The sequence below is a fragment of the Bos taurus genome, chromosome 27 (genome assembly GCF_002263795.3).
Source record: "Bos taurus isolate L1 Dominette 01449 registration number 42190680 breed Hereford chromosome 27, ARS-UCD2.0, whole genome shotgun sequence".
Taxonomy (NCBI): Eukaryota; Metazoa; Chordata; class Mammalia; order Artiodactyla; family Bovidae; genus Bos; species Bos taurus.
In genome coordinates this window covers 19,673,075-19,693,229 of record NC_037354.1, presented here as the reverse complement: position 1 = coordinate 19,693,229, position 20,155 = coordinate 19,673,075, and the positions used below count along the sequence as shown (strand labels likewise).

At 43.6% G+C, this 20,155-nt stretch overlaps 1 protein-coding gene across 1 annotated transcript in view; it reads left to right on the top strand.

Annotated features, from left to right (window-relative positions):
• The window catches only part of PDGFRL (platelet derived growth factor receptor like), a 73,627-nt gene that overhangs the window by 16,600 nt on the left and 36,872 nt on the right, over positions 1–20,155 (top strand). Inside the window, 1 exon segment of the mRNA NM_001035301.1 lies at positions 3,858–4,155. Within this exon segment, the coding sequence (NP_001030378.1) occupies positions 3,858–4,155 (298 nt within the window).

Sequence of the window (20,155 nt, the reverse complement as noted above, 5' to 3'; positions counted from 1 at the left end):
GAAGCTGTGTTCAGTGGTCCCGGAGGTGCCCAGAGCCCCTCCCAGATCGGGACAAGTACCCCGTGTTGAGTGTCTCGAAGTCTGTTACCAACCAGGGTTCTTGGTCTTCCCCCGTTGATAGAAACGGACTAGAGACCAGACAAAAAATTCAGGCAAGGCTGCAGCAGCGGGAAGTGAGAACAGCAGCAGGTTCCCTTGCTCACTCGCTGCCTGTGGAGGTGGATGGGTGAGTGTGTTCCTTGTACAGGATGAGGGTAGGGGTGCATCCAGGGGTTGGGCTGGAGGGGTAGCTTAGGTGTTTTGCCCACCCCTTAGGTGGTGGTATGTGCAGGGGGCATGCGCACTGCCCTGCTTTGGCTCCAGGTTCTTCAAAGGTGGCTTTTTTGCTCCCTTTGTATCTTTTGTCCAGAACTTGTCCCAGCTGCCCACGCACACGGTTATTTTTAGTCCTGTACAGTTTCTTTGCGTTTGGTTGCTGGAGGGGAGGTGTGTCAGATGCAAGCATTGCAGCGCGGCTGCTGAGGGCCCCAGGTCCCAGCTGGTCTCATGTCTACAATGTAAATTCTTATATTTTTTAGGCCTTTAGAAAATATTTACATAGTCATCCTGAAGAGTCATATTCTTTAAAAAAGCTAGACTTGGAATTGGGGAGTCACTCAGTCCTAGGGCTTCTCCGTGGGGCCACTAGTCTCCTTGACCTTAGAGTCATCACTGTCCAATCATGGACCGATTCCACAGTCAGACAGCTGGATAGATGGATGGGGCTCTTTGGTCAAGAGGTCAAATGATTTTTCAGGGATGATAGCACATATTTAAAAGTATACTGATAATACACTGATCAAATGTTCCTGAATAACATCACCACAAAGGATCTGAGAGGCTTAGAATCAGGCAGATTACATGGGCTGCCTAAATTCTCTGGAATGTACACACAATTGTTATTTCTAATACCTTGACTTCCTGTTACATGATGAAGAAAACACCCCAAATCAGATATCAATACAGAGGTCCCTGACTCTCAGAGGCATAGTGTAGCAACGCCTGCAGGGCACAGATGGCTTGGGCAGCATAATGGTAAGCTTTTATTTTCTGCCTTAAGAAAAAGACAGTGACTTTCACCTATTGCAACACTGAGGCTTATGCTTCACAATTGCTATTGCTGCACTAGTGTATTTCTGTAGGTCTAATATGTTCCCAACAATTACACTTTTCCTTCTGGGAGGCTGTGGAAATGTGTACATGGGCGGCCCTGCCCACCCCCATCCGTCATGAGAATCCCAGGGTAAACATATGCGTAGGGTCTGGAGAAGTCTTGACAAACAGCAGGTTCAACAGCTGGTATTGGGGTGTGCCTTGGAAATGAAGGCTTAAGGGCACAGCTCTGTTCCCTGGAAAGACGGAGAAAGCACAGCAGGGTCCATGATCCAGAGGAACGAGAGTGGAGGAAGGATGGGGAGTAAGAAGAGTCTCGGATCTGGGGTAAGGAGAGGTCGCAAGTGAACCTGGAGTCCTGGATGGGACAGTGGGTTCAGAGCAAGGCAGCCGAGCCCAAGGAAGGCAGCGAGCCGAGGAGCGGGATGTTGACCCAAGCTTGCAGTGGGGTCAGTTCCAGAGTCTGGGCTGAGCTGAACCAGGAGTGGAGGTCAAAGGGCTCCTGTTACAAAAGGCAGCATGCTGAAGAAGCCACGTTCATCATCGCACAGTTGAGTCCATGTCAGCTGAGTTTTTGATACAAATCATCCCCGGAGTTTCAGATGGTAAAGAATCCTGCAATGCAGGAGACCCGGGTTTGATGCCTGGGTCAGGAAGATCCCCTGGAGGAGGGCATGGCAACCCACTCCAGTATTCTTGCCTGGAGAATTCCATGGGCAGAGGAGCCTGGAGGGCTACAGTCCATGGGGTTGCAAAGAGTTGGACACGACTGAGCGGCTAGCACTTTGAACCCTTTCATAAGTGCATGGCTCCATGCAGCGCTCACCAACTGCACACACCCATGTAAGCAGCCCGCATCCAGAGAGGGTCCCTCTCCTGGCCCCTCCTGGTCACCCCCATCCCTCCAAGGAAGACCACCAGCTGACTCCCCACCTCACAGATAGAGATATGAAGTGTCTAAAGAACCAAGTTTCTGATATTTATAAGTCAGGCCACCTGCATTTCTGCCATCCTTTGAGAAACCACGGCCTGTGACCCTGGATTCGCTCCCTGGCAGCTACCCCTTCAGGAGGACATGGTCTCAGCAGGTCCCACCCCTCACCTGTTTTGTTACCTGCCGGGCCCTCTGATGTAAGAGCTTGCAACCCTCGCCTTTTCCACCTCTTGATCCCAATTTGACTGTCTGTACTCTTGACCCCCCAAGCTCTTTGTAAACCAAGGTAGTATTAGATAAAGAAGTACGGAACATCAAAGAAGGCAAACATTTTTTCTCCTGATTTATCACATTTTCCCATTTTATAAAAATGCCCCATAATTCCCTCAATTAGCCAAGATTTCTGTAGTTGTCTGTTCAAAATATCTACAGACTCTTTATCTACAGGTAGTGAAACGGGAGTCAGGAGACCTGAGTTTACTCCCATGTTCTACCACTAATCAGCTTTCTGTGATGTGTATAACTTTTAAGGCCTCCTTTATTATTTTTGAAAAATTTGTAACATAAGAACCTTAAATGATCTCTGAGGATCCTGTAAGTTTGGACATTTTATAATTCTGTGGACTTACAGTGAGGTCACCTTGGAGCTGATTCAGATGGTGGGGCAAACAAATCGCCTAGTCTCATCCTCCTTGCTGAGTGGACACAGCCCATGGCCAGGTGGGCTGGGTGGACAGGTGAGATTTCTGGAACCCAGCATCATTCCAAGGGCAGGCAGCATTGTCTGTAGAGTAGGGGAAAACAGCAGTAAGAAGATGGGCTCAAAACACACTGTTATATTTAAAGTGGATATACCTACTGTATAGCACAGGGAACTCTGCTTAATGTTACGTGGCAGCCTGGATGGGAGGGGAGTTTGGGGGAGATGTGTGGATATGGATATCTGTGGCTGAGTCCCTTTGCTGTCCACCTGAAACTGTCACAACATTGTTAATCGCCTATACACCAATACAAAATAAGAAGTTAAAAAAAAAATGACTCAAAGGCGGTCAGTTCTTATTTACCACCGTTTGCCAGCAATTCTCAACAATGTGGGTGATAAAATACTCCTCCCCCTAATATATTTTTGTCGGCTAAGTTCTAAACCATGGCTGCAGTTCCCTTTGAGTTTTAATAATGTATACAATGTATGCTTTAAAAGAGCACAGGGTTAGTATGTATTTCTTACTAAGCCTTGTATCCTACATGGATACCATCCTAACACACACAGACGCCACTGTATGAATTCATTTGGAAGAAAGTTCGTGATGGTTTGAAATTTTCTGAGTGCACTTGGAGTGCAGTCTGTGTCTCCGCTCCCTGGAGACGATATATTCCTGAGTTTTAAGAGTGGGTTCAAAATGAACAGTGACAGCACTGAGATGCCAAGGACCAGAAACAGACCCTGAGAGGCTGTGGGTCTGCCCTTTGGGGGAGCACCTTGGAGGCAGTGAGGCTGAGTGTGAGCTGCAGGGGAAGGCTGTTTTGTTGGGAAGTGTGAGTGTTCATTCACATGTGAAATATTTTGCTGAATTTGAACAAAACCTTTGAAGCTGAAATCTGTTTTTACTATTTGATTTAAATCTAAAGGATGAACCAAGAAAATAATGATTATTCCCCCAAAATAACTTTAAGAGGAGAAAGGTATTAAAAGTGATCTGTTTGGGGGGTTGAAGACTCTCGGTCTGTTGGCCACCAACGCCCACTTGTTCTCTCCTCACGTTTATACCAGTTACTGGCCAACATCCTCCCAAGAACAAGCGTCCAAAGGAGCCAGGAGAGAACAGGATCAAGCCTACCAACAAAAAAGTGAAGCCCAAAATTCCTAAGATAAAGGACAGGGACTCTGCTGATCCAACGCCAAAGACACCGTCTATAATGACGCAAATGATGGATAAAGGTCGCTTCCAGAAACCCGCTGCTACCCTGAGCCTGGTGGCAGGGCAAACTCTGGAGCTTCGATGTAAAGGAAATAAAATCGGATGGAGCTATCCTGCATACCTCGACACCTTTAAGGACACCCGCCTCAGGTAAGCTTTAAATTTGTTGTAGCAATAGTTAAAACAGACATCTATTTATTTATTTTTGGCTGCGTTGGTCTTCACTGCTGTGTGTGGATTTCTCTAGTTGCCTTGCGTAGGGTTACTCTCTAGCTGTGTTCAGGATTCCCATGGCAGTGGCTTCTCTTGTCGCAGAGCATGTGTTCTGGGGCACTTGGTCTTCGCTAGTTGTGTTGCTTGGAGTTAGTTGCCCCACAGCCTGTGGGATCCTCCCGGACCAGGGATTGAACCTGTGTCTCCTGCATTGGCAGGTGGATTCTTAATTACTGGACCACCAGGGAAGCTGGCCTTTTTATTTTTTCAACTTGTTTTGGGGTTAGGGATTTGGTTTCATACTCTTGTTTAATATCACATTGTGTCTGACATCTACCATTTCGTGTTAGTGGTTTATAAAAACAGAAGCTCAGTGAGCAAAAGCCACTGATTTTATTTCTTCACCCCATTAAAATTATTGCAAATTCTACCAACACTGGTTAAACAATGAACTGTTATAGGAAGCCATATGACAGATAGTTGAAACTGTGATGTATAGAGGTAGACATTTAAGAATTCATATTGGAAAAAATAATGGATTCAATGCTTCAAGTTATTGTTAAAGTAATTGTGATAAAAAACCGATTAAGGGGAGATTGCTATGAGGAATTTGACCAGAGATGAACTGCTTTTGAACATAAATTTTCACCAACAATGCAGGAGGGTTCCCTTTTCTCCACACCCACCCCAGTGTTTGTTATTTGTAGACTTTTTTTGCCACTTTATTTTTTTAACTGAAGGATAATTGCCTTACAGAATTTTGTGGTTTTCTATCATATATCAACATGTTATTTGTAGACATTTTAATGATTGCCATTCTGACCAGTGTGAGGTGGTACCTCATTGTGGTTTTGATTGGTATTTCTCTAATAATTAGTGATGTTGGGCATCATTTCATGTGCCTCCTGGCCATCTGTATGTCTTCTTGGAGAAATGTCTATTAAGATCTTCTGTCCAGTTTTCGATTGGGTTGTTTGCTTTTTGTTGTTGAGTTGTATGAGTTGTTTGCATATTTTGGAGATTAAGCCTTTGTCGGCTGTATAACTTGCAAATATTTTCTCCCATTCCTTAGGTTGTGTTTTCATTTTTTAATGGTTTTCTTTGCTATGGAAGAGTTTGCAAGTTTGATTAAATCTTTTATTTGTTTATTTTTGTTTTCATTTCTGTTGCTTTGGGGGACTGACCTGAGTAAACATTGGCGTGACTTATGCTCTCACCCAGAAGTGTTATGGTGTCATGTCTTATGTTTAAGTCTTTAAGGCATTTTGAGTTTACTTCTGTGCATGGTGTGATGGTGTGTTCTAACTTCATTGATGTACATGCAGCTATTCAACATTCCCAGTACCACCTGAAGAGACTGGATGTTTTTTCCCCCTCTAATTTTATATTCTTGCCTTCTTTGTCAAGATTAATTCAACTTGGTGTGTGGATTTATTTCTGGGCTCTCTGTTTTATTTCTTTTATGCATATGTCTGTTTTTGTATCAATATCATATGGTGGTTTTTATTTTAAAAAAATTTTAAATTTGGAATGTAATTACTGTACATTAATGTGTTAGTTCCTGCTGTAAAATGTGAATCAGCCATATCTATATGTATACCCCCTCCCTCTTGAGCCTCCCTCTTGTCTACCCCCCACCCCCACCCCCATCCCACCCTCTAGGTCATCACGCAGCCTGGGCTGAGCTCCCTGCTCTATACAGAAGCTTCTCGCTGGCTCTCTCTTTTACACACACTAGTGCATATGTTAGTGCTACTCTCTCAAGTCTTCCCACCCTCTCCTCCCCCTCCACTCGTGTCCATAACTCTGATCTCTGTGTCTGCACCTCTGTTACTTCCCTGAAAATGGCTTACCCAGTACCATTTTCTAGATTCCATAACTATGCATTAGTATATGATATTTGTTTTTTTCCTGCTGACTTCACTCTGTGTGACAGGCTCTAGATTTATCCATATCACTCCAACTGACTCCATTTCTTTCCTTTTTATAGCAGAATAATATTCTATTGTATGTATGTACCACATCTTCTTTATTCATTCATCTGTTGAGGGACATCCATGTTCTGGCTATTGTAAACAGTGCTGGAATGAACATTGGGGTACATGTGTCTTTTTGAGTTAGTGCACTGTTTTGATTGCTCTAACTTTGTAGTATTGTCTGAAGTCTGGGAGAGTTATGCCTCCTGCTTTTTTTTTTTAGGATTGCTTTGGCAATTCTGGGTCTTTTATGGTTCCATATAAATTTGGAGATTATTTGTTCTAGCTCTGTGAAAAACTTCATGGGTAATTTGGTAGGGATTGCATTAAATCTATAGATTGATTTGGGTAGTATTGCCATTTTAACAATATTCTTCCAAGTCAAGAGCGTGGGATATCTTTCCATCTCTTTGAATCCTCTTTAATTTCCTTTACTAGTGTTTTAGAGTTCTCCTTGTACAAGTCATTCACCTCTTTGGTCAGATTTATTCTTAGATATTTTATTTTATTTTTTGGTATGATTATTTGAAAATTATTTATTTGGGGCTGTGCTGGGTCTTCGTTGCTGCATGCGGGCTTTCTCTGGCTTTGGCGGGTGGGGGCTACTCTGGTTGCAATATGTGGGCTTCTCGGTGCGTGGCTTCTTTTGTTGCAGAGCACGGCCTCCAGGCACGCGGGTTTCGGGAGATGCAGCATGCAGACTCGGTAGTGGTGGGGCACAGTCTTCATTGCCCTGCAGCACGGGAAGTCTTCCCAGACGAGGGGGCACACCCGAGTCTACTGCATTGGCAGGCAGCTTTTTAACCACTGGACATCAGGGAAGTCCTGGTATGATTTTTAAAGGCTTTTTTTTTTTTTTACATTCCCTTTCTGATATTTCATTGTTAGTGTAAAGAAAGGCAATGGATTCTGAATGGTAATCTTGTATCCTGCTGCTCTGCTGAATTCATTTATTAGATCTAGCAGTTTTTTTGTGGAGTCCTTAGTGTTTTCTATACTTAGTATCATGTCATCTGAATATACTGACAATGTTACCTCTTTCCTTTCCAATTTGGATACCTTTTATTTCTTTTCTTTTTTTGGTCTGATTGCTGTGGCTGATTAATGTGAACTAACACATTAATGTAAAGTAATTACATTCCAATGACTTCCAATACTGTGTTGAATAGAACTGGTGAGAATGGTCATCCTTGTCTTGTTCCAGATTTTAGCCAGAAGGCTTTCAGCTTTTCACCACTGAGCATTATATTGGTTGTGAGTGTGTCATAAAAGGCTGTTACTATGTTGAGATATGTCCCTTCTGTACCCACTTTGGTAAGAATTTTTATCATGAATGGATGTTGAATTTTGTCAGGCTTTTTCTGCATCTATTGAGATGATCGTGTGTTTTTTTTTTTTTACTTTTCTTTTGTTAACAAGGTATATTACATTGATTAATTTGCATGTATTGAACCATCCTTGTGAACTTGGGATGAATCCCACTTGGTCATTGATAGGACCCACGTGGGGGCTCATAGTTGAAATGGCTCATTATGTTGAATAAAGTCACAGTGACCCTTGGAACTGACCAAACTGCCCAAACAACATTCTATTTTCCCCCTGGCACCTACCTTCTCAAGGCTATGTGACCACCAGATTGTAGACCTCCAGCCACGTGATTGCAGGATTCAGCTACAGGCTAAAAATTAACCACCCCTTCAGAGATTTTTCACTGGCGGGGTATAAGAAAGACCCCGTCAGAAAGGGAGGACACTGGTTCTTCTCAAGGGCCAGTCACCCTCTCGTTTTCCCTCTAAGAAATTTCCTTTTCTTGCCTGACCGCTCGGCTCATTCTCTTTGTCTCTGCACTTGCGTTATAGTCATGGTGTATGATATTTTTATATGTTGTGGAATTTGGTTTGCTGATATTTTGTTGAGAATTTTTGCAACAATATGCATCAAGGTATTGACCATAATTTTCTGTTTTGGTGGTATCTTTATCAGGGTGATAGTGGTGGCTTCATAGAATGTTTTGGGGGGTGTTCCCTCCTTTTCAGTCGTTTAGAAGAGTTTGAGAAGAATCAGTGTAAGTTCTTTTTTGTATCCCTGGTAGAATTCACCTGTGAAGCCATCTGTCCCTGGGCTTTTGTTTATAGGGAATTATAAAAAAAGAAAAAAATTACAGATGCTATTTTACTTCTAGTGATTGACCTGTTCAAATTATCTATTTCTTCTTGGTTTAATTTTGGTGGGCTGTATGTTTCTAGAAAGTTTTTTCATTTCTTCTAGGTTGTCAAATATGTCACAGTATGTTCTTATGGTTTTTTCTGTGCTCCATTTTCATTTTGCTTCTTTGGGTCTCTCTCTTTTCTTCCTGGTGAGTCTGATCACAGAGCTGTCAGTTGTGTTCACCCTCTCAAAGAACCAGCTCTTGGTTTAATTGATTTGTTTCTACTGTTTTTAAATCTGTTTTCTTCATTTCCTCCCTGATCTTTATTATTTCTTTCCTTCTGTTGACTCTAGGTTTTGCTTGTCTTTCTTTTTCTAGCCCTTTCCAGTGGTAGGTTAAGTTGTTGGAGATTTCTCCCGTGAAGACCTGTATCACTATGACCTTCCCTCTAAGAACTCCTTTTATTGCATCCGTAGATTTTGGGTGGTGTCTTCACTGTTGTTTGTCTCAGGGTATTTTTTTAATTTCCTTTTTGGTTTCCTCGTTGACCCACTGGTTTTGTAGTAGCATGTTGGTTAGTCTCCATGTGATCATTTTTTTCTAATTTCCTTTCCTGTGGTTGATTTCTAGTTCCATGCTGTTGTGGTCAGAGGAGATGCTTGGAATACCACCACTTTCTTAGGAGCCATACATTTGTCCTCTTGCCATCTCTGGTGTCACTACCCCAGTCCCAGGCACGTTACCCTTCATCACCACCAGTCTTGCAGTAACCACACCCAGGCTGGTCCTCCACCATCCTCCTCACTGCACCTAGAGTGAGGCTTAAAAAATGCACGTCTGATTGTGACAATCCCCTGCTTAACACTCAGTGGGCCTCCACTGGGGAGGAAGTTCAACATCCTCACAGGACTCTGAGACCCTCCCTGATCCCCCCACCACACCCCGGTCTCTAGATTAGTGTCTTTGTTTTCATTGGTCCAAGTTCCTGTGACGTGGTCAAATGTACCAATCTCTTGGAGGCTTAAAACTTGCTGCTTTCATGGGCTGGACCACTCATGGCCCCTCTTCACCTGGCTGATTTCCTCCGGGAAGTTCATGTCAGGCCTCCCTGGGTTTATATCCTCATGGCCCCTGATGCGCCCTTTTTTTTTCAATCCTCTTCACACTTTTATCTCCTTTTTTTAATCTGTGTTTTTCACTGAGACTTAGCTGCGTGCTTGGCATTTAGCTTTATCTATTGAATAACTGAATGACAATCCCTTTTTTTCACACACATACCTTGGAGAATAAATAATGTATGTGTATAAGAAATATCTCTCCATCTGTCTAACCTCTTGGACTAAGTCGTCTTTCACATTTTATTCTGAAGATACCCTTCTGGCTTCATGTGGTATGACCATGTAGAGTTTTTCCTGAAAGATTATTGGGTTAGACAAGGAGTGGAGGGTGAGAGAATGAGATAGTTATTCTCATTTTCATTTCCACAATTGACACGTGTGTGTGTGTTGCTTGGAAGAGATTTGGCAGGATTTACTGTGTGTATGTATGTGTTCAATCACTCAGTAGTGTCTGAGTCTTTGCGACCCCATGGACTGTAGCCTGCCAGGCTCCTCTGTCCATGGGATATCCCAGGTGAGAATACTGGAGTGGGTTGCCATTTCCTTCTTCAAGGGATTTTCCCAACCCAGGAATCAAACCCACATCTCTTGCATCTCCTGCATTGGCAGGTGGATTCTTTACCACCTGGGAAGCCAAGATTTACTACCATATATCTTTTAAATGACTTAATTTACCAAAGTCAAACTTACACACTTTTTTAAAAAACCAGAATTGACCTGATTTAAATTTTTCTGAACAGCTAGCCTTTGACTTAGACAAACTATCCTAAACCTCAGTGATTTAGCCCTTGAATATTTCATGTTTTCTAAGAGTATTTTCAAAGTTATATTAGCCAAAATGTGTTTGAAAACATTTTAAGGACTCAAAGTGAAGTAAATATGAATCTAAATCAAAGAGAACTATCTTGGAGCTGAAAAAACCAAGTTTGACTTCACATTAAATAGGATTTATTCAAAACACAGTTAGGGCTTTATGAGAAAGTAAAGACAGATGTGGGCCCCAAGGACTTTATGGAAAAATGTGAAAAATGTGAAAAACATTGAGTCAGACCTCTGTATCAAACAACAACACAATCACGATTTATTTGACACCAGAGATTCATCTAATCAGCTCTTGACATCTTTCCCGGGACATGGTGCCTTTGGATAGAGAGGTATTCAACCTGTGTTTTCTTTCCCTGTGGAGTGAGCTCTTTCCGGCTTTGTGAAAGCCTGGTCATTTTAACCAATTTGGGTGGCTTTCTGGAACCAAGTTTGCAGGCTACCACATTTGCCCTCATTTAGTCTTCTGACCAGAAGCGGGAGCTTGTTATGAAAACAGATCGGGCTGAGGCACTGCTGAATTGGAATCCCACCTTTCCCACTAACCTGCAAAGTGATCTTTGATCAATAATTTCCCTAGAACTCAGTTTCCTCATCTGGAATGTGGAAATAATATCGTGTGTGTGTGTGTGCGCGCATGCACTCAGTAGTGTCCAACTCTTTGCGACCCTATGACCATAGCCCACCAGGCTTCTCTGTCCATGGGATTCTCTAGGCAAGAATACTGGAGTGGGTTGCCTTGCCCTCCTCCAGGGGATCTTCTCAACCTGGGGATTGAACCCACGTCTCTTGTGCCTCCTGCATTGGCAGGAGGATTCTTTACCACTAGCGCCACCTGAGAAGCCCTGGGGAACTAATACTATCCTTTGTAAATGCTGCCTGCATGCTAAGTCGCTTCAGTGGTGTCCAACTGTTTGTGATCCCATGGACTGTAGCCTACCAGGCTCCTTTGTCCATGGGGATTCTCCAGGCTAGAATATTGAAGTGGATTGCCATGCCCTCCTCCAGGAGATCTTCCCAACCCAGGGACTGAATCTGTGTCTCTTGTGTTTCCAGCATTGGCAGGTGGGTTCTTTACCACTAGCGCCACCTGCGAAATCCAAATGCTGCCTGGCCCAATGGTAAATGTTCAATGCTGCTGCTGCTAAGTCGCTTCAGTCGTGTCCAACTCTGTGCGACCCCATAGACGGCAGCCCACCAGGCCCCGCTGTCCCTGGGATTCTCCAGGCAAGAACTCTGGAGTGGGTTGCCATTTCCTCCTCCAATGCATGAAAGTGAAAAGTGAAAGTGAAGTCGCTCAATCGTGTCCGACTCTTAGCGACCCCATGGACTGCAGCCTACCAGGCTCCTCTGTCCATGGCAGGAGGAACATTTTCATTTCCTCCGACCATTTTCTATAATGTTCAATAAGTTGTACCTAATTGTTACTAGGCAACGCATATTTCTTACGTACAATAATCCAAGTGATCTTTTGGAACAGTTCATTCTGACCAGGAGTAGTACAAGTCAGGGAACTGTGCACCGCTGATGTGGCTTCTGATACGGAGGATCCAGGTAAGTTTCCACATGCCTTTCCCACTTTGATTTAATTGAGCAATTCTTTGAAATCTGAGCCTGTGTCCCTCTTCCCCCGTGAAATCCTAAGCCCGCTGAGGGTAAATCCTACATCTGATGGGTTCATCCTCAGATTCCCGGCACCTTGAAGAGTGCCTGACATACACCAGAAGTCAGGAGACAGTGTTTGGGTTCCCCGGGGGGTTAGTGGTCATGTCAGAAGTCAGTTTTCAATCACGCATTCACTGCACATTTTAAGATCATTACACTTAGTGCTAATGTTTGTCTCTACATTCCTGGAGAGGGAACGACAAAGTATGAACATTATTTTATGTCAAGGAGGCCGAGCCACTGGGATCCAGCCCCGTGACCCCAGGAGCCAGAGTCAGGTGACCCTCTCTATCTCCCTGCTCTTTATCCACCTGCCCCCTCTTTCTCCGCTTCTCTCTTCATCTTAGGTTCCAAAGCCTGTCATTTCTACTAAACGCTTGAGCGCATCCCCAGTAAGTTATTTTGCCCTCTGGTTTTCTTTCATCCCCACTTGGAAATTTCCAACCCCAGATGAACCTGTTCACCTCCCTCCCCTCGTCAACATGTGAACCCTGAGCACAGCTGGAGGAAACGGCACAGCTGGCCCCACGGGTGCTGTTAGTCTGCGGTCATGTCCCCACGCCCGACAAAGCTGCGTCTGCTTCTCTAGAGAGCTCACGATTTCTCTCTTCTTAAACCTCTGATCTTCCCCCATCTCTCTCACTCTCCGCTAGTGCAACTCTCACCCAAGGCCCTGAGAAATTGGAGCCCTAGACTCGCCTCCCTGTGCTCATCACTCTTTCCCCTTCCCTGCTTCTACGATTATAGTGGAGGGGAGATCTCTCCTCTTGACAAAGGGTGAAGCTCCCCCTGAGACCTGGATCTCACGCTTACAAACCTTCTCAGGAGCCTTAAGACAGTTACTGCCTCCTATTCTGAGTCTTCAATCCCCCCTCTACCCCGACCCAGCACTCCTAGAAGAGGTCTTTTCTGTAAGTTTCCATATGAAGAATCCCTACTTTGGCCCTCATGTACCTACTCTGACCAACCCCCTCTATCTTTTTCTTTCTTTTTAAATTTTTAATCGAAGGATAATTGCTTTGTAGTATTGTGTTGGTTTCTGCCAAACATCAACGTGAATCAGTCATAGGTACACATATCTCCACTTCCTCCCACCTCCCTCCCCATCCCACCCCTCTAGGTTGGTACAGAGCCTGGAGTTGAGTTCCCTGAGTCATACAGCAAATTCCCATTGGCTGTCTTTTTTACATATGGTATGTTTCCGTGTTACTCTCTGCATACATCCCACCCTCTCCCCCCACATTGTGTCCGTAAGTCTGTTCTCTATATTTGTTTTTCCATTTCTGCCCTGCAAATAATTTCTTCAGTATAATCTTTCTAAATTCCATATATATGCATTAGTATATGATATCTGTTTTTCTCTTTCTGACTTTACTCTGTATAATAGGCTCTGGGTTCATCCACTTCATTAGAACTCAAATGCATTCCTATTTATGGCTGAGTAATAGTCCATTACATATGTACCACAGCTTCTTTATCCACCCATCCTTTGATGGACATCCAGGTTGCTGCATGTTCTAGCTATGTGAATAGTGCTGCAGTGAACATTGGGATGTATGTGTCTTTTTCAATTTTGATTTCCTCAGGGTATATGCCTCGGACTGGGATTGCTGGGTCAGATGGTGGTTTTATTCCTAGTTTTTAAAGGAATCTCTATACCATCTTCCATAGTGGCTATATCAATTTACATCTCCAGCAACAGTGCAAAAGGTTCCCTTTTCTCCACACCCTCTCCAGCATTTACTGTTTGTAGACTTTTTGATGATGGGCACTCTGATCTGTGTGAGGTGATATCTCATTGTAGTCTTGATTTGCATTTCTCTAATAATGAGCGATGTTGAGCATCTTTTCATGTGTTTATTAGCCATCTGTATGTCTTCTTTGGAGAAATGTCTGTTTAGGTCTTTTTCCAATTTTGTGATTGGGTTGTTTGTTTTTCTGGTATTGACTTGTATGAGCTGCTTGTATATTTTGGAAATTAATCCTTTGTCAGTTTTTTCATTTGCTTTTATTTTCTCTCATTCTGAGGGTTGTCTTTTCACCTTGCTTATAGTTTCCTTTGCTGTGCAAAAGCTTTTAAGTTTAATTATGCCCCATTTGTTTATTTTTGTTTTTATTTCCCTTCCTCTAGGAGGTGGGTCATAGAGGATCTTGCTGTGATTTATGTCATCAGGTGTTCTTCCTATGTTTTCCTCTAAGGGTTTTACAGTGTCTGGTCTTACATTTGGGTTTTTAACCCATGTTGAGTTCATCTTTGTGTGAGGTGATAGGAAGTGCTCTGATTTCATTCTTTTACATGCAGCTGTCCAGTTTCCCCAGCACCACTTATTGAAGAGGCTCTCTTTGCCCCATTGTATATTCTTGCTTCCTTTGTCAAAAATAAAATACCCATAGGTGTGTGAGTTTATCTCTGGGCTTTCTATCTTGTTCTTTTTCTTTCTTTTATTAAAAATAAATTTTATTGAAGTATAATTGATTTACAGTGTTGTGTTAGTTTCTGCTGCACAGCAAAGTGAGTCATTATACTATTTCATATTTCTACTCTTTTTTAGATTCTTTTCCCATATAGTTCATTACAGAGCATTGAACTGAGGTCCCTGTGCTATATAGTAGGTTTTTATTAGTTATCTATTTTAAATATAGTAGTGTGTATATTTCAATCCCAGTCTCCCAATTTATCATTTCTTCCCTTCCCCCCACCACCTAGGTTACCACAAGATCATTTTCTACATTTGTGACTCTTTTTCTATTTTGTAAATCAGTTCATTTGTACCCCTTTTTTTAGATTCCATGTATAAGTTATAAAATATGATAGTTGTCTGTGTCTGACTTACTTCACTCAGTATGACATTCTCTAGGTCCATTCATTTGGAAAATTCAGCAGTGGCCACAGGACTGGAAAAGGTCAGTTTTCATTCCAATCCCAAATAAAGGCAATGCCAAAGAATGCTCAAACTACCACACAATTGCACTCATCTCACACACTAGTCTCCAAGCCAGGCGTGAACCATGTACTTCCAGATGTTCAAGCTGGTTTTAGAAAAGGCAGAGGAGCCAAAGATCAAATTGCCAACATCTGCTAGATCATGAAAAAACCAAGAGAGTTCCAGAAAAACATCTATTTCTGCTTTATTTACTATGCCAAAGCCTTTGACTGTGTGGACCACAATAAACTGTGGAAAATTCTAAAAGAGATGAGAATACCAGACCACCTGACCTGCCTCTTGAGAAACCTATATGCAGGTCAGGAAGCAAGTTAGAACCAGATATGGAACAACAGACTGGTTCCAAATAGGAAAAAGAGTACGTCAAGGCTGTATATTGTCACCCTGCTTATTTAACTTCTATGCAGAGTACATCATGAGAAACACTGGGCTGGAAGAAGCACAAGCTGGAATCAAGATTGCCGGGAGAAATACCAATCACCTCAGATATGCAGATGACACCACCCTTATGGCAGAAAGTGAAGAGGAACTAAAGACCCTCTTGATGAAAGTGAAAGAGGAAAGTGAAAAAGTTGGCCTAAAGCTCAACATTCAGAAAACTAAGATCATGGCATCTGGTCCCATCACTTCATGGGAAATAGATGGGGAAACAGTGGAAACAGTGTCAGACTTCATTTTGGGGGGCTCCAAAATCACTGCAGATGGTGACTGCAGCCATGAAATTAAAAGACGCTTATTCCTTGGAAGAAAAGTTGTGACCAACCTAGACAGCATATTCAAAAGCAGAGACATTACGTTGCCAACAAAGGTCCGTCTAGTCAAGGCTATGGTTTTTCCAGTGGTCATGTATGGATGTGAGAGTTGGACTGTGTAGAAAGCTGAGCACTGAAGAATTGATGCTTTTGAACTGTGGTGTTGGAGAAGACTCTTGAGAGTCCCTTGGACTGCAAGGAGATCCAACCAGTCCATTCTAAGGGAGATCAGTCCTGGGTGTTCATTGGAAGGAATGCTAAAGCTGAAAGTCCAATACTTTGGCCACTTCATGCGAAGAGTTGACTCATTGGAAAAGATCCTGATGCTGGGAGGAATTGGGGGCAGGAGGAGAAAGGGACGACAGAGGATGAGATGGCTGGATGGCATCACTGACTTGATGGACGTGAGTTTGAGTGAACTCCGGGAGTTGGTGATGGACAGGGAGGCCTGGCGTGCTGCGATTCATGGGGTCGCAAAGAGTCGGACACGACTGAGCGACTGAACTGAACTGAACTGAGGTCCATTCGTGTTGTTACAAATGGTAATTTTTTGTCCTTTCTGTTGCTAATATTCCATTGTGCGTATGTGTGTGTGTATGTATTTAAAAATTCTACATCTTTATCCATTTCTCTGTTGATGGGCACTTAAGTTGCTTTCATGTCTTGGATATTTTAAATAATGCTGCTATGAACATTGGAGTATATGTATCTTTTTGAATTATAGCTTTCTCTGAGCATATGCCCAGGAATGGGACTGTTGGATCATATGGTAGCTCTATTTTTAGTTTTTTAAGGAACCTCCATACTGTTCTCCATAGCAGCTGTACCGATTTACATTCCCACCAGCAGTGTAGGAGGGTTCCCTTTTCTCCACCCCCTCTCCAGCATTTGTTTGTAGATTTTTTTGATGATGGCCATTCTGACTGCTTTGAGGTGACACCTCATTGTAGTTTGGATTTGCATTTCTCTAATAATTGATGGTTTTGAGCATCTTTTCATGTGCTTTTTGATCATTGGTATGTCTTCTTTGGAGAAGTGTCTATTTAGGTCTTCCCCCATTTTTTGATTAGCTTGTTTGCCTTTTTTTGTTCCTGAACTGCATCCTTTCTCTTGTTCAGTCTCCATGTGTCTGGCCCCCACCCCCAGTCAGCAGAAGAGAACATGCTCCTCTTGGCTTTCTCAGGATCATATTCTGCCCATCTGGTGTCACCTTGAGGATCCCTTTCTGCAGTTTCCTTCTCTGTCTCTGCATCCTCTACACACCCAGACACCTGATGTTGGTCCTGTGCCTCTTTTCACCACCTGCGGCCAGAAGCCCCCTCCCCCTGCCATTTATCACATATTAGATTAAATGTTTCTTATCAGCTCTGGGTCCCCAGCTGCCTGCTCACCTGCCTAGATTTTCCCTGAGCCTTTCTGAAACATAACCATCTAACACTGAGCTCACAAACTGCTCCACCCCGGGTCATCCTCCTGTGTCCCTTCAGTTCAGTGAATGGCACTAATTCCATCTGGCTGCCCTTGACCAGGGGCCTGGGAATGACCCTGGGCTCCTCCCTCATACTTCCACATCCAGTCAGCTCCCGTGCCCTAATGATGCTCCTGTTTCCTTATCTTTGGAATCTCCCCCACTTCCTCCCACCCCAGCAGCAGGGCCCCAAAGTCTCTAACTTAGAGGAGCCATCACACAGCTGACCTCCGGCCCCAGTCTTGACTCTGAGAAGGTCTTCTACAGAAGCATATCTGGCCACGTTGCCTTCCTGCTTTAACCCCTTCAGGAGGGCAGTTATGTTGCTCTAGGAATCGAGTTGAAGCTGCTAACACGCCCACAAGCCTGTGCCTACTCTGGACCCTGCAATCCATTCTGCGTCCCTCCCCTTTCACATCACTCTCTTGTTGCCCACACACCAAGCTCCATGGACTGTTTCTGATCCCCAGAGGTGCCCGAGGCCTTGGCCCATTTGGGTCCTCCTGCATGTACTTCACACACAGGAGTAGCTGTTCACCGTCCTCCAGATCCAGGTGGGCCGCTTGCCCAGGGAGCCCTCTTTGCTCTCAGCCCCCACTGTCACCGAGGGCTCAGTTGCACATCCTCCCCAGAGCCCTTTCCACCGGCGATGCTGTCACTGCTTCCCTGATTGTGTGCTCTGTGTCCCTCACTAGGCTGTTAGCTCGACAGAGATGGTGTCTGATCACTGATCACCCGCTGGTGCTTCCCCTGCACCCACTTCAGGGCCTGGTGCCTTGTAGTTCATCCAAGAGCATTTCAGTGGGAGAATGGTGCGGGGTCGCTGAGCCCAGGGTGGGTGTAAAGTCAGGCCCCCGTGGTCATGAGACCTGTGACTCTGGGAACAAGTCCACTGAACTTTAGAACCAGAAGGGACCTCAGTGATGATCACGCTTGAGCCTCTCTTTGTTACAGATAAGGAAACTGTCCATCTGAGATGATAACGGCTAGTCCAGGGACAAGGCGGTGGGTGGCAGCCTGAGTCTAAACCCTGGCCTCTCTGTTCTCAGCATACAGCTGCTGCTGCGCTCAAGTGCGCCGGGTGGGAGGCACCTGGACCGAAGGGCACTCTTGACTTAATGAGGTTGTAGCTTCAGAGAACATAGATTTGTTGTCTGCTTGTCTTTTCCTCCCTCTCTCCCCCACCTTCCTCTTAAAAAAAAAATCTGTTTGGACAAATAAAGTTAATAAAGTTAAGATTCAAAACAGAAGTGAAAAGGATATACTTTTACAGAGTGTTGCCGGGATAGCTTCAAATTGAGTGTAGTTGAAATTTCACACTGATTTAGGATAACTCTGGATATCAGAAAGTTAAAGCATTATCCTGGTATGTTTAGGAAGAGAACTCTGTCAGAGGACCATAAATGATGTCTTCTCCTAAAAGGTGGACTTTGACCATCCCAGTGGATGAAGCCAAGCATCTCTCCTAAGAAGCTTCCTTCAGATCGGCAAATGCAAGTCATCGGAATGGCCACTAGATGGAACCATTGAGCTGTGCTGCAACTGTCTTCCTTTCAGTAAAAGAGACATTTCTAATGAGGGATTTGTTGTTCAGATGCTCAGTCCTGACTCTTTGCCTTCCAATGGACTGCAAAGGCCTCCCTGTCCATCACTGACTCCCAGAGCTTGCTCAAACTCATGTCCATTGAGTCGAACCATCTCATCCTCTGTCGTCCCCTTCTCCTCCTGCCTTCAATCTTTCCCAGCATCAGGGTCTTTCCCAATGAGTCAGGTCTTTGCATCAGGTGGCCAAAGGATTGGAGTTTCAGCATCAGTCCTTCCAATGAATATTCAGGACTGATCTCCTTTAGGATGGACTGGTTAGATCTCCTTGCAGTCCAAGGGACTCTCAAGAGTCTTCTCCAGCACCACAGTTCAAAAGCATCAATTCTTCAGCGCTCAGCCTTCTGTAATGGTCCAACTCTCATATCCATACATGACTACTGGAGAAACCGTAGCTTTGACTCAATGGACCTTTGTCGGCAAAGTAGTGTTTCTGCTTTTTAATGTGCTGTCTAGGTTGGTCATAGCTTTTATTGTCATAGCTTTTATTGCAAGGAGCAAGTGTCTTTTAATTTTATGGCTGCAGTCACTGTCTGCAGTGATTTTGGAGCCTAAGAAAATAAAGTCTTTCACTGTTTCCATTGTTTCCCCATCTGTATGCCATGAAATGATGGGACGGGATGCCATGATCTAATGAGGGATTAGGTGAAATAATTGTACTCTTTGTGCCTTTCACAAGTTCTGTCATCCTTTCAGGCAATTCAGCGGTCACAGTTTCAAGTTCTATGTTAATCAGTAAAGAATTCAACTTTCCAACAAACAAAAAGGGGTGGGCATTTGTTAAGTATAAACTTACACCATATAAGTTCATTGACAATTCTGAGTCCTTCTGAGTTTGAGGAATGTGCTGAAGAGTCTGTATGTCCAGGTGCTAAAGCCGATTCAGACTTGAGTTTCTGACTCAGTCCATCCCAGCCGCTCAGATCTCCGCTCTTCTTTTGAGACCAGAAGCAGCAAAGATATTTTTTGACAATAGTTGCTACCATTTTGCTCTGTTTCCTGATTCCTCATCCCTATCCCTTTCCAGCTCTCCTGCTTTCCATCCATCTTCCCACCTCTCCCTTTCTTATTAATTCTGTTCCTCCCTTCCAACAAGGATTATTTTTTTGCATCTGTGGTGTTTAAGGTCCCATGCTAGGCAGACACTGGAGGTATGATGGTGAGCAAGATAGACAACCTCTATACCCACACAGCTTTTAGTCTTCTAAGAAGACAGACTGTTAAAAAAGCAATTTTACTTTTTTTGCAGTCTTTTTTAAATTGAAGTATAGTTGATTTACAATGTTGTATTTATTTCTGCTGTAAAGCAAAGTGATTCATATATATATATATATATATATATATACATATACATATACATATATACACACACACACACACACATCCTATTCTTATATTTTCCATGATGGTTTATCACAGGATATTGAATATAGTCCTTTG